This window comes from Podarcis gaigeae, assembly GCF_964106915.1.
Source record: "Podarcis gaigeae genome assembly, chromosome: W".
NCBI lineage: Eukaryota > Metazoa > Chordata > Lepidosauria > Squamata > Lacertidae > Podarcis > Podarcis gaigeae.
The window spans coordinates 19,401,640-19,422,548 of record NC_139695.1 but is presented as its reverse complement, the minus strand read 5'-3'; the positions used below and the strand labels follow the sequence as shown (position 1 = coordinate 19,422,548).

General features: G+C 45.6%; 1 protein-coding gene across 1 annotated transcript in view; it reads right to left on the bottom strand.

Annotated features, from left to right (window-relative positions):
* LOC310836049 (nuclear pore complex protein Nup214-like) overlaps positions 1 to 20,909 on the bottom strand; it is a gene marked incomplete at its 3' end in the record, with an annotated part of 42,277 nt that overhangs the window by 1,951 nt on the left and 19,417 nt on the right. The window contains exons 3-7 of the mRNA XM_083720983.1: positions 13,255 to 13,406; positions 12,147 to 12,336; positions 11,622 to 11,692; positions 9,641 to 9,704; positions 1,724 to 1,827 (exon numbers count right to left, since the gene is read on the bottom strand). Of these exons, the coding sequence (XP_083577109.1) occupies positions 1,724 to 1,827; positions 9,641 to 9,704; positions 11,622 to 11,692; positions 12,147 to 12,336; positions 13,255 to 13,406 (581 nt within the window). The remainder of the gene's footprint in view (positions 1 to 1,723; positions 1,828 to 9,640; positions 9,705 to 11,621; positions 11,693 to 12,146; positions 12,337 to 13,254; positions 13,407 to 20,909) is intronic.

The following is a 20,909-nucleotide window of genomic DNA, read 5'->3' as shown; positions in this document are numbered from 1 at the left end:
ATTTCTGACCAACATTTTTCATAGTTGTCCTTAAACAGACTCAGATTTTTTGCTGTAATGTTTACCCCTAGGTACTTTACTTTTTTAACCACAGTTAGTTCTGTTTCTCTCTGAAACCGTTCTGACTCTGTATCTGTCAAGTTTTTCCCCAACACCTTGGTTTTCTGTTTATTTAATTTAAATCCCGCTACCCGACCAAAGTCTTGTATCAGTTGCAATACTCTTTTTGTACTAGATTCTGGCTCCTGCAAAGTCAAAACTAGGTCATCTGCAAAAGCTTTAAGTTTATATTGTTTCGCTCCAACCTTGGGCCTTGCCCATTGAAGGACGCTAGGAAGTTCCTGTGCGTAAGACCGAAAACTTGCGGTCCTTTCTTCATACACGCAGATGGCTCCCGCCTGTCAAAACATCAGTTCACGAGGGTTATGCGCAAAGCTGTCGCCGCCATTGGGCTCCCCCCCTGAGGAGTACGCCGCACACTCCTTTCGCATCGGGGCCGCAACCACTGCTGTGCACATGGGTTTACCGGCAGAGAGGATTATGGATATGGGGCGGTGGAAATCGAACACCTACAAGGGGTATATCCGCAAGACATACTAGCATTCCATCCTCCATCGGCCTCCACTGATCCGGTTCTCTTGCTCTCTTTAATTTTCAGGTGTCGCGACGGTGCGTTTGTGGATTATCGGCCACAGCATTGTCCACTGGGCAAGAGCACGTGCGGTTTCCAGGGGCTGGTGCGGTTTGCAACTGCCAAACAATGTTGAAGTTTCTTGGATGGCACGTCGCGGAATGCGATGGGAAGAATTCTTCCCTGCTATTACAAAAAGAATCGCCGCGGAAGGCCCACTGGAGGCGGTGGTCATCCAACTGGGCGAGAACGACCTAGCTTATAGGAAAGGGCTTGATTTAATGTGGCATATAGTTAAGGACTTGGGGGAATTGCGGGCCTCCCATCCGAACCTGACTATAATCTGGTCATCCCTGCTCGAGAGGCGTGTGTGGAGGGATTCTAAAAACCCGAAGGCGGTGGTTAGAGCCAGGAGGCTCCTGGAGCGCTCGGTGGTGCGTAGAGTGGCAGTGATGGGTGGCTGGGTCATTGAGCACCTGGCCATCCGTTTCAGCGAGGAGGCCCTCTACCGCGGGGATGGCGTACACCTTTCTGATGCTGGTAGCGACATTTGGCTTGCCGACATTTTCGAGGGGATCAGGGATTGGTTACAGGTTTGAGGGTATTGGCGGCGAGCTCGGCTCGTGTGGCGGTTAGGCATTGGCAGGGGTATTGTTATGCAAATGCGATGGGGGGGGGGAGGAACGCCATCACCTCCCCCAAAATGCTGAAGGGTAGTTCGTTAAAGGACTCGCCTCGTCCGAAACCTACGGAGGCTAGGGCCTAAAGCGCGCTCCCGAGCGGTAACCCCTCGGGGAGCGCCCAGGGATGTGCATATCGGGGGCTCCCCCTGTTGGTGCTTAACCCTTCCCGGTTATACCGGTTAGTCTGATAGGGCCAATGCCTAAAGCCAATACTGCTCTTACCTGTAATCAATAAAGTTGTGGCCATTTTTCGCCCATTAACCTAAATTCCGTGTCCTGTGTCTTTATTTATTCCATTCAGTGGGAGGGGGCGGGAATAGACACGCAATGACAGTAGCCAGCACAGACTTAGAAAGCAAACACAAGAGAAATAGAAGTTGCTTCCCCAGCGCTTCCCCTCTTCACATACAGGAAGCACAGCCATCACCACTTCTGGTGCAGTTTCCAAGATCCCATCCGCAGCCGCATATACAATAGTGAAGATGTAAGTGCTGACCCACAACACATCCAAGACTGGAAAACAGAAATGTGGGTAAACTTGGGTTGTCGGGTTTTTTGCTTTTGTTTTTCTCAAGAGCCACTCATTATTATTATTATTATTTACACAGGAACATAGGGTTGTATGCAAGCGTGGTCCTACTCAGAGTAGGCCCACTGAAATAAATGAACCTGTGTAGAAGTCAGTTGGATGCATCCCACTGGAAGCTGCCTTATGTCAAGTCAGATCACTGGTCCATATAGCTCAATATTGTCTGGCAGGGATTTTCCAGGATTTCAGCCAGGAGACATTCACAGCCCCACCTGGAGATACTGGGGGACTGAGCTTGGGACCATCTGCATGCAAAGCAGATGCCCTTCCACTGAGTTATGCTGCTTTCCCCTCATGCTAGGAAGCTTCCCAATATCATGTCAGATCATTGATCCAGGTAACTGAGTGCTGCCTACAATAATTGGCAGCAGCACTCCAGGGTTTCAGTCTCTCCCAGCCCCACCTGGAGATGAAAATGGGATTTCTAGAGTCAAAAGCATATGTCCATCCAATGAGCTATAGACAAAGAGGGACAAAGAGGGATATCTTGGTGGTACAGCACCTGCTTTGCATGCAGAAAGCCCCAGGTTGAATCCCCAGCATTTCCAGGTATGGCTGGGAGGCACCCCAGCCTGAAATCCCAGACAGTTGCTGCCAGTTAGAGTAAGCAATACTAAACTTTGTGGATTAACAGTCTGACTTGGTATAATGCAGCTGGTCAGTTCCTTTATGTGTTCCTTAACACTGTGTACTGCGTGAAGACAGAAGGATCTAGGACACTGGAAACCTTCCCTACAGAGGGCTGCATCCAGCAAAGTTCTTCTCAAGTAGACACACTGAAGTTAATCTGCCTAATTTAGTCATCTCCATCAATTTCAAAGGGGCTGCTGTGAGTACAACAGTTTTGTTGCTGTATTAACCTTAGGGAACATGACATATAAAGAGCTTCAAGTTTCAATTACAAATATACGAATTAAAAATTTAACGTAACAGATGTGATAATATGCCCAAGGACTGCACTTTTTTTCAAAAGAAAGGAAGGCGTTATCAAATCTTTGCACTATAATTATGTAACTGTGCTGCATTAACAACCCTGACAACTAAATTACAGGAGATTAAATATTAATCCATACTGTAAATGGGATTGGTATGAAATACTACTTAGTATTTTGAGCAAAACACCTGCCAGATTTATTTTTCAACGACTAGTCAAAAACAAGCATCTCACATTCCACAATATGCCTGGATTTCATGGATGGGCAAATTCTAGGCACGTAAGTGAAACACTGTGATTACATGATCCATCTGTACTACTGTAATACCAACCGGTCAAAACGCCAAATTTTAGGAAACACAGTGAGGCACCTAATCATAAGCCTGCATTTTTATCAAAGCTTATATATTGCAATCAAGGCTTGTATTTAAAAATGAGCTTAAAAAAGGATTTTCAAATGTTTCATGCCAGGCAGAAAGAACCTTGGCAAGAGGTTTTTCTCCTAAGACAAGGGGGGCCCCATTGATTTATAGTAGAAAAACAATTCTCAAAGTCATAAAAAGGGAGAATTACATATGCTGCCCTTGCAGACTGAGAAAACACAATTAAAGGCAAGGGTAAATAGTAAAATAATACCAATGTGCCTCCCAGTAAAATGAGCCAGATCTTCTTTCTAAGGTTGAAAGGCCAAGAGCAGTGAAAAAGGCAACTGGCTTGGCTAGAAGAAAAGAGAGCATTTTTGGGAAATCTTTTAAAGCTGTTTTTTACTGAGTTCCTTTTTACTTTACAAAGGCTTTATTCTTTTAAAAGGCTACCTATGATAATGTATGAAATATATTAGCTTAAATATATTGGCTTAAATGTAATTATGCAAAGGATTTAAGAAATGCTAGATTCTTATTTCATAGAGTCATATTGCAATAGGAGACCAGAGGGGCAAATGAGCCCAGCCTCCTGCCAGACAGAAGACGCCATCCAAGCACTCTTGATATATAGTTGTCAGGCATTTGTTTAGAAACTTTCAAATGAAGGAAATCTTTCAATATTGATGTGAAACTCAAGATCCTTGACATCTGTTGAACATAAAAATGTAAGATTAAACATTTGTTTTAGAAGGCAATAGGGCAAGGAGGGCAAGAGGTGAGCTAGTAATTAAGATTCCATGTAAGATATATTATTACTTATTTGTCATATATATAGCTCTTTGTCTCCCTTATAAGGGCAAGGAAGTGGGTGTATCTTTTGTGGGTGTATCTTTTGTGATTGGTTCTACCAAACAGCCAATAGGAATTTCAACCAGGCTGATTGGACAGAGGCAGCCACAGGAGGAGCAAAGGGGGCTGGATTAAGGGAATATAAGTGCTGGCCAGGATGGCAAGAGGCCAGGCCAGAGCTTGGTAACCATATACCACTGAGCCTCTCATTTATTTGTCTGACAAATAAATTATTATTTTAATTTCTCTATTGCTGCGTTGAATATTTCATTCCAGCTAAGCGTTAACCACAAGCAGGGTGCTACATTTTATGGTGCCTCTGTGACTCGGATAAGTGGTCTGCTGGAACGCAGCCCCTTCGCCCTACTGGGCAGGGTACAAGAGAGAGGACAACTGCTTACCCAGCGCGCACTGGTAAATTTTTCCAGGGGGAACGCAGAAGACTCGTCTGTCTGATACCCTGCTCATTGGCGGCGACGGACCGGGGGAAACAGGGAACCAACCAAGGGTAAGTGCACAAAGGGATTTTTGGCCCTCCAATTAATTAGGAGGAAGAGAAGTCTTGATCAAACTTCTGCGTCTCAGTAAGGGGAAACTGAGTACGCTAGGTGGTTGGGTACATCAGATGTTGGTCTGGTGGAGGAAAAGGGAAAATTGGGAGGTAGAGTGTGGTGAAGTATCTAGCGCATTGTATGTGTGAGAAAGTACAGAGCAATCTGTAGCTGACCTGAGTGTGGAGTGGGCAGTACTTCGGTTCCTAGTAAGGCGACTTCACTGGGCAAGGAAACTCACGAAGTGTGTGTGCGAGTGACTGAGTGGATACTTCACAGGGCCATACAATGGGAGTTGGGGGTTCAAAGGGGGAAAATACACCTCTTGAGTGTATGTTAAATAATTTTAAGAAAGCCTTCTCAGGGGCATATGGAGTCAAAATGACGCCAGAGCGCTTGAGAACGTTATGTGAACTAGAATGGCCGAAACAAAATACTGAATGGCCATCTCAGGGAACTTTTGATATAAATTTAGTAAGCAAACTTTGGTCTAATATCGCCAAAGAAACTGGAGGGTGCCCAGAACAATTTCCATATATAGATTCCTGGCTGAGCACATTAAATAAAAATCCTCCATGGATAAGGGAATGCAAAGTCAAACGATGCAAATTATTGGCTATAAAAGCTGAAGCTAGGAAAGGAATCTTGCCAAATAAACTCAAACCCATTTTTGAGGGACCAGAGGAAGAGGTGCTTCCACCTCCACCCTATGCTCCACATCGAAGGGAGCTTAATTCAAACACTCCACCAGTTGTAACCCCAAGGCAAGAAAGTGGAATGAATAATGGGAGTGGAGTCACAGAGCTTGATTCCTTGATAGATTATGATAAATATCTTCAGGAGGCATTGGAGTCCTATAATAAAGCCCAAGCAGAAGTGGTTATTCCACCTGTGACTCCTAATAGACCTGCATCTACAGTCTCCTTTAGTGGAACAACTGATTGCCCACCCCAAACCCCTGTACATCCAAGTCCTAGAGAAATATTACAGAAGTTACAGGGAGACCTTAATCGGTCAGCAAGCAATACAGCCAGGCGTATAAAGCTGCTAAAAGAACGCCTTGGGACAAATACCATCCCCTATGATTTGAGGCCCCTAGAGCAAAGCGAAGAGAAAGATCACGTAGTAGCCCCTCTTAGAAGAGTATTTGATGCACTTGAGGAGCCTGCGCTGGTTAATGGGCAACCCGGACCACGGCCACCTCGAACTTCGACCCTGCAATATATTCCATTCACAACTACAGATTTGATGAATTGGAAAACACACACCCCATCTTTTGCAGAAAAACCTCAGGCTATGATGGACTTGGTGACTTCAATAGTAAATACTCATAGCCCTACTTGGACAGATTGTCGCCAGCTCCTAAATACTCTTTTCACCACTGAGGAAAGGAGAGACATAATTGAAAAGGCACAGATATATTTGCGTGAGCAGGCCAGAGTGGGAAATATTTTTAATATTGACCGTCATCTCCAAGATAACTTTCCCTTGGAAGATCCTAATTGGGATCCAAACAATGGAATTCATCTGGCCAGACTTACCACCTACCGCCAGACACTTGTGCAAGGTATCCGCAGGGCATGCCAGAAGCCCACTAATATGTCTAAAGTCTCAGAAGTAGAACAGAAACCAAATGAGAGTCCAGGAGACTTTTTAGAGAGGCTGCAAGAAGCCTATCGTATATGGGTCACCTTTTGAGCTCCTGTATGGGAGACCGCCCTCCTTTGTTCAGGATATTCCAGCTGACCTTAAACAAATAGGAGATCATGTGACACAGGGACAAGTGCAATCTCTCTCCCGTGTTTTTGTTTCTCTTAACAGGTGGGCCCTCGAACGCACGCCGTGCAGCATTGCCGAGCCGATTCATCAGTTCCAGGCTGGCGATAGCGTATGGGTGAAAGAGTGGAAACGTGATCCACTTGCACCAAAGTGGCGTGGACCTTACACCGTCTTGCTCTCTACTCCAACAGCGGTGAAGGTAGCTGAGGTGACCCCCTGGATTCATCACTCTCGTTTGAAGAAGTCCGAAGGCAGTTGGACGTGCAAAGGTGACCCCTCTAATCCTTTAAAACTAACTCTCTCCAAAAACCCCTGTATCTAGCCCTACCGGGAACGGGCTAGGTCACGGGCAACATTTGACGACCGGCCTGCTGCAGCCACAACCTGGAAGCTGGCTGACCTGCGCACGCCTGAAGCTTGAGGAGCGTCTGAACCAGCGACTGTGAACGGAAAGATTCTCTAATACAATTGATTGACTGCCCCCTTGTGGAACAATTATCAGAGATATTACTCATTGGGGATCCTCGGGATATATGTTTTGGTCTTGGTGGTTCCCCATTTCTGTCACTGGGGGAATTATATTGGGGCTAATAATTATTTGCTATCACAATAAGGTAATCTTTTGTGGAAGGAATGCATATACTAGACATCAACATGATTTTATTATTAATCCTGATCCCTTGGGAAGGGGAAGGGTCCTTGAATCTGACCAAATTGGCTAAATATGGATTCAGCCATGACCACAATATGTGGGTAGGTTTAGCTGAAATGGTAGCCAATGTTGCAAATAGGACCAATTGCCTTGTTTGCTCTCTTGGGCCAGATGATTCAGAGGGAGGTATGCCCTTATTACCGATACCATTAGATGCCATTGGTATGGTAAGCGAAATGCCACACCAAACAGAAATACAGAATTTCCCCGGATGGAACTCAACTAAACCATTACGAGTTATACCTGTACAAGGGGAATTCTGTGTACATAAATCATCAGATGCAGCTGATTCTCCCATGATAGGCTCTTCTCATTGTCACTATACTTGGGATTATATTAAGAATAGTCATACCTGGGCACACGGTACTACCTATCGAACTCGGAATACCTTGCCCTGTGCACCTCCTTTTATTCACGCATGGAAAGTGGTGTGGAACATAACTGTGACAGAAAAAGGCAATCTAACATACTGCACTGTGAACTCTCTACCTCTTTTGGTATTTCGCCTTCTGTACTCCACGTACCAAAAACCTCAGACCCGATGGTTGTGGTGGATATGTGGAGAATGGGCATACAAAAAGCTCCCTTCCAAATGGAGTGGGACTTGTTTCTTGGGTTGGGTATTACCACCAATGTGGATTATGCCCACTAGTTCGGCCAGGCGAACACGAAGGAATGCTGATATTTCTCATATAGCAGGAGGAAGTACCCAAAGTTGGAGCGGTACTGATGATTGGCCGCCAGAGCGCATTATAGCCTATTATGATCCTGCCTCCTGGAATCCTGGTGAGCTCATACAAGGGGCACGGGATCCTATTTATAATCTAAACAGAATAATTCGATTGCAAGCAGTAGTGGAACTTGTAACCAATGCAACGGCCCAGAGTTTGAGACTTATTGCACAACAGTTGGATGAAAGTAGAGCCGCCATTTTGCAGCTGAAAATGGGAATGGATTATGTACTTGCCAGGCAGGGAGGCCTATGTGGAGTCTTGAACTTGACAGGGAATGCCTGTTGCTTTAACATTTCTGATAATGGTGAGGCAATCCGTGTGTTGGCCACAAAGATGGAGAATATAGCACATGTCCCAGTACAAACATGGGAAGGATGGGATATGGGATGGCTCACCAATTGGTTACCTAATGTCACAGGACTGAAAGGGATACTATTGTCTTGCTTGTTTTTCTTGACAGTAGTGGTAATGGTTTTATGTATGATGCCATGTATCATTTCATGTTTTAGAAGTACAATTAGCAAGATGGTTTCAAATGAAACTCTACCTCATATCATGGCCCTATACAGAGCTTTACCTCAGGAATATGATGAAGGTCAAGCTATCAAGGACATTTGGGATGAAGGTCCTTGAGCTTGAAAGGGGGGAATGAGGCACCTAATCATAAGCCTGCATTTTTATCAAAGCTTATATATTGCAATCAAGGCTTGTATTTAAAAATGAGCTTAAAAAAGGATTTTCAAATGTTTCATGCCAGGCAGAAAGAACCTTGGCAAGAGGTTTTTCTCCTAAGACAAGGGGGGCCCCATTGATTTATAGTAGAAAAACAATTCTCAAAGTCATAAAAAGGGAGAATTACATATGCTGCCCTTGCAGACTGAGAAAACACAATTAAAGGCAAGGGTAAATAGTAAAATAATACCAATGTGCCTCCCAGTAAAATGAGCCAGATCTTCTTTCTAAGGTTGAAAGGCCAAGAGCAGTGAAAAAGGCAACTGGCTTGGCTAGAAGAAAAGAGAGCATTTTTGGGAAATCTTTTAAAGCTGTTTTTTACTGAGTTCCTTTTTACTTTACAAAGGCTTTATTCTTTTAAAAGGCTACCTATGATAATGTATGAAATATATTAGCTTAAATATATTGGCTTAAATGTAATTATGCAAAGGATTTAAGAAATGCTAGATTCTTATTTCATAGAGTCATATTGCAATAGGAGACCAGAGGGGCAAATGAGCCCAGCCTCCTGCCAGACAGAAGACGCCATCCAAGCACTCTTGATATATAGTTGTCAGGCATTTGTTTAGAAACTTTCAAATGAAGGAAATCTTTCAATATTGATGTGAAACTCAAGATCCTTGACATCTGTTGAACATAAAAATGTAAGATTAAACATTTGTTTTAGAAGGCAATAGGGCAAGGAGGGCAAGAGGTGAGCTAGTAATTAAGATTCCATGTAAGATATATTATTCCTTATTTGTCATATATATAGCTCTTTGTCTCCCTTATAAGGGCAAGGAAGTGGGTGTATCTTTTGTGGGTGTATCTTTTGTGATTGGTTCTACCAAACAGCCAATAGGAATTTCAACCAGGCTGATTGGACAGAGGCAGCCACAGGAGGAGCAAAGGGGGCTGGATTAAGGGAATATAAGTGCTGGCCAGGATGGCAAGAGGCCAGGCCAGAGCTTGGTAACCATATACCACTGAGCCTCTCATTTATTTGTCTGACAAATAAATTATTATTTTAATTTCTCTATTGCTGCGTTGAATATTTCATTCCAGCTAAGCGTTAACCACAAGCAGGGTGCTACAACAGTACCTTTGACAGGATTATCTGAATCATAGAATGGAGGACAGGGAATTGTTTTCTTCTCCTGCAGGTTCTGAAAAAATAGAAGAATGAGAGTGATTAGAATACCCTAAGTTTAATCATATGGGGGGTTTGTTTCTTCAAAGTATTCTGTTTACAATGCAACACTTCATATCACACATGCAATAATAAAACACAAACACTTTGAATTTATACAAGAACTTTCAAAAAAATGTCCAAAGTGTTTCATCTGAAGCTACCATGGTTCAGTGATCTGATGACATGGTACATTTCACTCAGTACTGTCTGCTCTGTGGATGATGAACCTGAAGCCCTCCAGATGTTCTTGGACTACAACTCCCAGTATCCCCTGACCATTGGCCATGCTAGATGGAGCTGATGGGAGATGGAATACAACAGGGGTCAGCAAACCTTTTCAGCAAGGGGCCGGTCCACTGTCCCTCAGACCTTGTGGGGGGCCAGACTATATTTTTTTTTTTGGGGGGGGGGGGAATGAACAAATTCCTATGCCCCACAAATAACCCAGAGATGCATTTTAAATAAAAGCACACATTCTACTCATGTAAAAACACGCTGATCCCCGAACCGTCCGCAGGCCGGATTGAGAAGGCGATTGGGCCGGATCCAGCCCCCGGGCCTTAGTTTGCCTACCCATGGAATACAACAACAGCTGGAGGGCTATGAGTTCCCTATCCCTAATCTGCTCTCAATGGGAACAATGCTCCAAGATTTCAGGCACAGGCATTTTGTAGCCAAAGATCCCTCTAAGGAGAGATTGTTGGCAGTCAAATGTGGGCACTCTTAACCTCCCGCTTAATTATGGGCATGGTCCCAACTCACTTATATCAGAGATGAACATCATCATGGGAGAGGTGTTTCCAGCAATCCCATCCTTTGCCCTTGGAAGCCTTATAAGCTGCTGCTACAGGAGAGGGACTGTAAGCAACATCATAGGAGTGGTGCTTCTAGGACTAAGGTGAAACTATGATGCTTCCTTGTTTTTGCTATTGCATGCTGCATGGTGCTTAAGTCAATCAGTCAAACCTTTATTGTATTAGCATACAGCCATAGCAAGATAAGACAAAAATGCTAGAGACAAGCAACCAAACAAAATTCAAAGCGATATTACTGGCGTTATGACATTTAAATTAACTAAATCTTTACATTATTGTCTTAGGGTAATTTAAATGGTGCTTAAGTAATCTTGTTATATTTATAGTACTGAAATGTGGGGTTTTGGTATGATATATTTTTGTTGTGCTGTGTTATTATGAAGGTTTTAGTAGTGTTCGTTCGAAATGCATTCCTGTTTCTTTGTTGTAAGCTGCTTTGAGCATGATTTTTTTGTAGAAGAGCAGCAAACAAATAAAATGAAAGAAAATTGATTAATCTTTGGCCCAGGGATCAAATGCAGTCCTCCAAGCCTCTATTTTGTCCTCAGGGTTCACCTCAAGCCACACCCCTTACTAGCCCTCTTTCCCCCTTTGTGTTTTTGCCTGGCTAGGTGCACAGCCATGCATTCATAGCACATGGTTTATCGCTAAGAATCCTTAGAACCATAGTTTACCCCAACAGAACCACAGTTCCCATGATTCCTTGGGGAAGGGGGGAAAGAAATCATGTGTTTTAAATGTATGGTGCATATGTAGCCTTGTGCTGCTAAACTTCTTGATTGCCTGGATGGTGAATAGAGAGGAGTGTGAAGGCATGAAAAAACTAGCTTACTATACAAAATCAAAATTCTCATTCTACCTGACAGTGCCGGTGACTGAACCTGGGGACTAGTGCATGCAAAATGGATGCTCAAGCTCTAGACTACAGCCATTCCCAGACATGTACTTCTGCTACCCTTATGCTTAAGACTCCATCTTCTGAACTGTGAATTGGGAGAACAAAACAGGAAAGAACCAAGAGGGAGAAGCAGGAGGAGGCAGATCATTATAGGCCAAATAGAACAAAACAGACTTACAGGGAGATACTGGACCACTGTGCCATTCTGCTTGCCTACAGCCAGCTGCTTTCCTTTAGGACTCCAACACACTAAAGGGGGGGGGGGGGAGAGAGAGAAGCAAGCAGGCATCATTAAGCAGTTGCAAAGGAAATAGCAACAACAAAACCAACCAGTGCAATTTGGCAAATGGCTTAAATTGCCCTCACAAGTGTTATTCAAACACGACAATCTCAAATTTGGAATGCAATAGAATGTCCATTCAACATGAAGGTGCAGCCAACGATGGTCTCAGGAAAGCATACCCTAGAGTAGGAGAGGGGAAATGTTGGCCCTCTAGATGCTGCCAGGGATGGGTGGTAGTTGGAGTTCAGCAACATTGGGAGGGCCAAAGGTTCCTGATGAGATACCCTTGTTTGCAATAGTCCATATGGTGCAATCAGGCTTACTTTGAGCTGTACCTCTAAAATATATGTAAATCGGAACTCCAATTCAGCTGATTTATAACAGGGATTTTTGCATCAGTCTAAAAGTCATGCTACTAACCTGATGTAACAGCCACTGAAGCAGGGAGAGTTGCATAGATCTTCACGGAATCTGCCACCTGCAGGACAGAGAGGCTTCCATCAGACAGACAGACGGCCAGCATGGAGGCATTCACTGGGTTCCATTTCAGGTCAATGACCATCGCCCCAGCCATCTTCTGATAGGCAAAGGGGCGTTTTTGCTGCTTAGCCTATTAGAAGGAAATGGACGTTTGTTAGATTGTATCCATATGAGCAAAGACACCTGCCTTCAGTAGAGTCAAATCACTGGTCCACCAACCTCAGTATAATAATAATAATAATAATAATAATAATAATAATAATAATAATAATTTATTTATACCGCGCCCAACAAAACACTAAAATACATACTCTATACCATACTCTCCAAGACCTGAAGGAAAGAGATGTTTTCACTAGCCTAAGCTCCTATCAGTGGTAGAGTTCAGAAGTAATGATGAGCTACAGATTATTGTAGGACTGGAGGACCTTTTTATACAGGGGCCACATTCCATTATGGACAACATTCCAGGGGGCACATATCAGTAGTGGGCATGGCTTGAGGCAAACACGCACAGAGTAATGGATATATACAGTGGGCTACATTCCAGCCATGCAAAAGTCAAAGCCTTTTACATGTGCTGCCCCCTGTATCTTCAGCCATGCAAGCAAGAGTCATTATCACAGTTCATGGACAACTTCCAGCCAGGAAAAAGCACTCAAGGAGAATGCTGAGCAAGGCTGGTGAGGAGTGTGGCCTGGGGAGAGCTTTGAGGGTCAGATAGAGAGGATACGAGTCACAGCGAACCTCAGCCTCACACACTTCATCCCCCCTGCCGGCACAGCCACAAGGAAGAGACTGGAATCTTCTGCTCCCTTTTTGATTAACCGCAGTTTACTATCGCACATGAATACTACACTGTGGTAGTGTTCCTCCCAATTTTTAATTAACTATGGTATAGCATTACATCTGAATCCTTAAGTGTGGTTATGCTTCATTAGGGCTTGCTAAAGCTCTCCAGTTTCAAAACTCATAGCAAAGCACACCCTGGAGTGAGGGTTGTGGGGGGGGGGGGGTTCCAAGTTTGTTTTTAAACCATGCAACTTACCTGATTCACAAAGGTGTGAACATCAAAAAAGCCAATGACAGACCTAGCTTCACTGGAGGCCATGCAAACAGAGAGTGTGAGGTTATTACAGCTGAGTGCCAAGTGATGCACAAAGAACTTGGTGGGAACGAAGAGACTCTGGACATTCTCAACTTAAAAAAAATGAAGAGGAGCACCAGGGAGGGGGGGGGGGACAATAAATTATTTAAAAGGTAGTTAGAGGCCTGAACTAATCCAATACTGCCCTATTCGTCTGTTAAGATCAGCTAGGGATGCCCTGCTTGTTATTTCAACCTGCTGGGCAGTAGAGCTGGGCGATATCTGGTTTTCAACATCGCAATATACCAATGTCTGAAATAAGAAGAAAGGAGCAAATAAGGTAGGAAGGAAGAAGCAGCCACATGTTGACTCCTGGATATATACTTCAAACTGGTTTTGGATGATACATTGCCCAGCCCTAGTGTTCTAATCTGGAGGGAGGGATGAGGCAGCCCACTTGCTTGGGTGAAGGTGCAGACAGACAGGCAAGCACCTTCTCAAGTTCCCTCTGCCAAGGCTGGCAGCTGGGCTGCAGAGGGAGGAATTGGGCCTCTCACTGTGGGTGAACATCAGACAGACTTGCAAGTGTCACTCGAGAGTGAAATGTGCAGTGCTGGTGGCAGTCAAGGAGTGAGCAAGGATTCATGATATGTTGCCAGGTGAAAAATTCTGAAACTGTTATCATGATCTGGACTTCAAACCAGTTTGGGGCAATGCTCTGATATATCGCCCAGCCCTACCGGGCAGGCACTGTTAATGCAAGACATTCTGAATGGCACCCTCATAGAATATAGAACTCCCTTGCAAATGGAATGTGTCACAATGTGAAAACCTTTATGGTTTACTCAAGCCTTTGGAATGTAATATACCTTCTTGCCAATGCCACTACTTTATGTGTTGTTAATGTTATTTATTGTTGTGCTGTATTTGTAAACTGCATAGCCCAGCCATGCTCCTGTTGGGAAGGTTAGGATATAAGCAAAGGAAAATAAATACAGAGATACATAATAAACCCCTGATCCCAGCATTCTAAGACAACGCTAAGCTAGTGTAATGGGAATTGGGGTTGCTTGTGCGTAAATTCCAAACTGCTCCGAGCTGGCTACGTAGCTGGACCTTTTCCCTGTTTGACAGCCCTAAAAATGCGACTGTCTCAATCACTGACAGAATCCGTCAGTGGGCGTTTCCTAAACTTCCTCCAACATAAGAATTCCTTAACAGCCAATCTCCTCCTCGCTTCTCTGCGCAGAAGCCTTCTGCGCAGAGTGGGTGTGCCAAGGGGTGGTCCTGCACTTTCCTCACTGACTTCACTGGAAGAGTCTCTGAGCCTCCCCTCCAAAGTACTCTCAGCCCCTCCTTTCTTCCTGGTGTCACCTTGGTTTCCTTCCCCAGCGGAAGCTCTCTCTCTCTCCTTGCTGGTTCCCTCTCCGGTATCATTAGGGAGCCTTGCCGCTCCACTCAGCTCCGATGTCAGTTCCCTGACATCCACCTCCCTCCCAGGGCCCTCCCCCTCCCCCGTCCGTTCTTTGGACGGTGACGCAGGGAACCCCTGGAAGGAGCTATCCCCTCCCTCTGATGATTCAAACACCGCTCTCCACCTGCTGCTGTTTCTTCCCGCTCCCCAATCTTCCCAGTCGGATTCCTCTCCTGCGGATAACTCCCCTTCCTCCTCTTCGGAGGCGGGAAATCCCACAAACTCTTCTTCATCATCCATGGTACCAAATTGCTCCCCCCAGAACCTCTCTAGTGGTTTGGGCTTCCTAGGGAACCTTCGATGAAACTCCTCCTGCAGATACTCATCCCTAATCTCTTCTGCTGGGACCCATGTGTTTTCCGATTCTGACTCCCCCTCCCAAGACACCAAATACTCCACTCGCCTCCCCCTCCACATTGAATCGAGAATTTCAGCTGCATGACCACTGAGTTCCCTTTCCTCCATCTGTGGATGCAGGGGTGTTTCTCTTTGTTGACCCAGAAATTCTCTTCCCTCCCTGAACGGTGAGAGTAAAGACCTGTGGAACACCGGGTGCAGTTTCATGTTGGAGGGCAATTTGAGCCTGAAGGTCACAGGATTCACCTGTTGTGTTACCTCGAAAGGTCCCAATCGCCTTGGCCGTAGTTTCTTACAACCCCCTTTGAATGGTAACCCTTTGGTAGACAACCACACCTGGTCCCCCACTCTTATAGTCTCCCCTTCTCTGCGGTGCTTGTCCGCCTGCCTCTTGTACTCTTCCTTTGCCCTTTCCAGGTTAATCTTAAGCTGTTGGTGTAAAGCCTCCATTTCTTCCACAAATTGTTCGGCTGCCGGCACACTCCACCTCGCCTCCACCTCGACACCCGTAATTGGCCATGAATGGACTCATCCCCGTGGACACATGTTCCGCGTTATTGTATGCAAACTCAGCCAACGCTAATTTGTCCACCCAATCGTTCTCCCTCTCGTTGACGTAGCAGCGTAGGTACTGTTGAAGTATGCTATTAGCTCTTTCTGCTTGTCTGTTAGTCTCTGGGTGTCTGGCCGTCGAGAAGCTCACCTCGACGTCCAGCAGGCTCATCAGCTTCCTCCAGAATCTGGAAGTAAATTGCCGGCCTCTGTCGGATAAAACCCTCAAGGGGGCGCCATGCAACCTGAAAACATGCTCTACAAACAGCTTAGCTGTTTCTTCTGCCGTCACGGCATGCAAGCAAGCAATAAAATGGCACATTTTGGTCATCAAGTCAGCTACCACCATCACTGCCGTTTTCCCCCTGACTTTGGGTAAATCGGTCATAAAATCAATTGATACCACCTCCCATGGTTTCTCTGGTGTGGGTAAAGGCTCCAGTAACCCCGTGAGTGCGGCCCTCTCCCCTTTAACTCACTGGCAACGTTCGCAACCCCGTACGTACTCCCTCACATCATCCCTCACCCTTGGCCACCAGAACTGTCTGGTGACAAGTAGCATTGTTTTGTGTTGACCAAAATGTCCCGCTGTGGGGTTGTCATGAAGCTGTTTCAGTATTCTTCCCCTCAAGTCCCCCTCCGGTATGTACAACGCACCCTTATAGTACAAAGCCCCCTCCTTTACCTCAAAGCCCCCCTGGTTTTCTTCTGCATTTCGGATCTCCCTGATCTTGGTTTGGGCGTACTGGTCCTCCCTCGTCAACCCGGCTAGTTCTTGTCTCCCTACCAACACTCCCCCACACACCCATCGGTCCTCGGGTATGACATGACGTACTTCCGGCACTCCCTCCCCTTCCAAGTACTCTGGTTTGCGGGAGAGAGCATCTGCTCTGACGTTTTCCTTCCCAGGCACGTACCTAATCTCAAAGTAAAACTTGGAAAACTCCTGTGCCCACCGCACCTGTCTTTGGTTCAGGACTCACGCAGTTCTCCAATACTCCAGGTTCTTATGGTCCGTGCACACCTGGATCTTGTGCTGTGCCCCTATTAGAAAATGTCTCCAGCATCGAAAAGCCTCATGAATCGCCAGTAGTTCCCGATCATACACCGTGTAGTTTTGTTCTGACTTGTTTAGCTTCCTTGAGAAAAAGGCGCACGGCTTCCACACACCCCCATCTCCCGGCTGGAGCAATATCGCCCCCACCGCTCTGTCTGACGCGTCCGGCTTCTGCAGATCCACGTGTAGGAGTTGCTCTTCCAATGCGAAAGCCCTCTTTAGTTTTTCAAAGGACCGCTGGGCCTCTTCCGTCCATTCAAACTTCTTCTTACTGCTGAGACAATCAGTTATGCGTGCCGTTAAATGAGCGAAGTTCTTGATGAACTTCCTATAGAAGTTTCCAAACCCCAAGAACCTCTGCACGTCTTTCCGGTTCTTGGGAGACTTCCACTCCAGCACTGCCTGCACCTTGCCTGGGTCCATGGCTAAGCCTTTGTCCGACAACCTGTAACCCAGGAACTCCACCTCTCGCGCGTGGAATTGGCACTTCTCCAGCTTGACCCACAGCTGGTGCTCCTGCAGTCTTTTCATCACCTCCCTGACGTCTTTTACATGCTGCTCTTCATTCTCCGAGTAGATTAGCACGTCGTCCAAGAAAGCCACGCAATTCTTGTACAGCAGGGACCCTAGCACGTGGTGCATGAAAGCTTGAAACGTGCTTGAGCCGGATTGTAATCCGAAGGGCATAACTAAGTACTCAAAGGCCCCCAGAGGAGTGAACATGGTGGTTTTCCATTCATCCCCCTCCCTCATCCTTATCAAATTGTACGCCCCCCGAAGGTCCAGTTTGGTAAAAATCTTCCCCTTCCGTACCCTGGTCAAAATGTCATCAATTCTGGGCATTGGGAAGGTCACTGATTCCGACACCCTGTTGACCCCCCTATAATCTACGATGAGCCTGAGCTCCTTGGAGTCTCGCTTGTCCACAAACACTGGACTACCCCCCACCGCCCTAGATTCCCGTATGAAACCTCTCTTCAGGTTCTTGTCAATAAACTTCCGCAATTCCTGCATCTCCCTATCTGACATGGCGTACAGCTTACCCACTGGCAGCTGAGCCTCTGGGAGCAGGTTGATCTGACAGTCAAAGGGCCTGTGAGGGGGTAGCCTATCCGCCGCCTCCTCGCTGAAGACTTCTTCCAAGTCGGCGTACTGAGGTGGTACCTTCCCCTTTTCCCCTACCGCCATCCCTGCCACCCTGGCTACTGCCATCCTCAGGTTTTCCCCCCGTGGCAGTGCTCTACGCAGTGAGCCGACCCAAAGGTGACTGTCCGCTGGTGCCACCCTACTACTGGGTCGTGCAGTGCTAGCCAACTCATTCCCAGTATGATAGGTGGTCCTGCTAACGTGGTTACGTGAAATGCAATTGTCTCTGTGTGTCTGGAGACTGTCATTTTCATGGGCGGGGTCTCCCTCTCTCCTTGCTGGTTCCTTCTCCGGCATCATTAGGGAGCCTTGCCGCTCCACTCGGCTCCAATGTCAGTTCCCTGACAGCTAGGAACTACACACTCTCCCCTTTTGTGATTCCCAGCAACTGGTATTCACAGTGATTCACACACATTGTCTCAGTAAGCATTACAACGACTGTAGATGGTTGGCCAATGCTATTTCCCCTGCACCAGTTTGGCAGGTTAGAAAATGCAGGCTTACTTAGGGCAACCAAGTTAATGAATGAGGCAACAGTTGAATGCAGACTTCCAGATGTTTAGCTGTCCCTTACCCACTATGCTACATGAGCCCAAGTAGGTAAAAAAAAAAAACCCAGAGGAATCATGGTGGGGGATGGGGAACATAAATTAAATTAAATAAATTAAATTAAATAAATTAAAAGCATATGCACATGATCTTGTAGTAACAGTGGAGGACCCTAAGAACTCTCTGCCAAAAGTCTTAGAAAAAATACAGAACTTTGGGCAGGTGGCAGGTTTTAAGTTGAACAAAAATAAGACAAAGCTGATAGTGAAAAATGTACCAGAAAAAGGGGGGGGGATTACAGCAAAATATAGAAACAGAGGTTCATAAAAAAGTTAAATATTTAGGAGTTTGGTTGACAACCAAAAATATTAACATGCTTAAAGATAATTATGAAAAAAATGGAATGAAATAAAAAGGAATCTAGAAGTATGGGGAAGAATGAATTTATCACTGTTAGGAAGTGATAAACATGAAGTGATCAATATAAACATATTGCCAAAAATGTTATTTTTATTCCAGTCAGTACGGGTTATAGGTAATGCAGCATGCTTCAAGAAATGACAAATGGATATTACAAAATTCATCTGGAAAGGGAAAAACCAATAATAAAACATAAATTACTTACAGACAGTAAAGATAGAGGTGGTTTCCCCCTTCCAGATCTTAAAAGTACAAAGGTACAAAGGAAAGGTACAAAGATTTATTAGAACAGAAGACTCCATGGTGGTTGTCTCCAATGGAAGTAACATCGATTAAAAAATAAATAGGAGAGGAAAATGGCTTACAAATAGAGATCTATTAATAGAAACAGAAGGGAAATTAAAGATGAAAGAATTTGAAGAGATCAGAGAACATGTTAATGACTGGTTACAATATTTTCAAGTAAATGAGGTCTTCAAAGAAGATAAAAAGAAAGGATTTAATTATAATTTATCTAGATTTCAAAGAGAAATTGTAGAGGATAATACCAAATTATTGAAGAAGATGTATAATTTATTATTAAAATGGGAAACCAAAGATGAAGAGGTTAAATGTGTAATGATTAAACGGGCACAAGATGTAGGATATAACTTACAAATGAAAGACTGGGAAAAATTATGGAAAGTTGATTTAAAATTCACCGCATATACAACTTTGAAAGAGAATTATATGAAAATGATGTACCGATGGTATTTAACTCCTGTCAAACTGGCAAAAATGTATAGAACAAGTGCTAATAAGTGCTGGAAGTGTAAAGAGAAAGAAGGTACGCTTTACCACATGTGGTGGACTTGTAAAGTAATTAAAGGTTATTGGCAAATTGTAATGGTTCTAGGGGTTGCTCGTGAGTAAGCTGGTGCTTATCTCCCCGGCTGGGTGCAAACACCTGGCTGGGTTGCCAAAGTGAACCTTTTCTGTCCGGACAGCCACTCACCCGTGGCTGACTCAATCGCTGGCAGAATCCGTCAGTGGGCGTTTCTTAAACTTCTCCCAGCAAAGAAGCTCTTTGACGCCTAGTCTCCTCCTACTCTCTCTGCGCGAAAGCCTTCTGCGCAAGGAGGGCATAGGCAGCGGAGGACCCCTACTCTCCCCGCTGGTCCCCGGCAAGGAGTCATGGGACCGCCTCACTGCTTACCCCATCTGCCCCCCTTCTCCACTGGTGCTACGCTGATTCTCTTCCCCAGAAGATGGGCTGCTTCTCCCGATCCCTGGACGCTCTCTGGAATCCCTCTGGCTTTTGCTCTCTCCCTCCGGCACTGATGGCAGTTCCCTGACATCCACCTCCTCCTCAGGACCCCCACACCCCTGGCGCGATCTTCCGATACATCCTCCTCTCTCTCCTCGACCGACGATGCGGGGAATCCCCTGAAAGAACTGTCATCATTTTCTGAGGATTCAAAACCAGCCTCCCATCTGCTCGGATCTCTTCCAGCTGGTTGAATCTCCCAGTCTGATTCTTCTCCCTCGGACACCTCCCCTCCCTCCTCTTCGGAGGCAGGAAAACCCACAAAGTCCCCTTCGTCGTCTGTGGGTCCAAATTCTTCCTCCCAGAATCTAGCTAATGGTTTGGGCTTACCCGGGAACAAACCATGAAACTCTTCCACCAGATACCCGTCAGTGATTGATTCTGCAGGGACCCAAGTGTTTTAAGACCTAGGTTCCCCCTCCCAGGCTACCAAGTACTCTACCTGGCGACCTCGCCACCTCGAATCGAGTATTTCTGTAGCTTTGTTACAGTGTTCCCTCTCCTCTACCCGCGGGTGGGTGGTAACCCCTCCCTCCCATCCCGGGAATTCCCGCCCCTCCCTGTAATGTGAAAGTAGGGACCTATGGAACACCGGATGTATCTTCATGCCGTCAGGCAACTTGAGTTTAAATGCCACTGGGTTAACCTGCTGTATCACCTCAAAAGGCCCCAGCCGCCTAGGCTGCAACTTCTTGCACCCTCCCTTTAGGGGCAACCCTTGGGATGACAACCACACCCGGTCTCCCACCCGTATG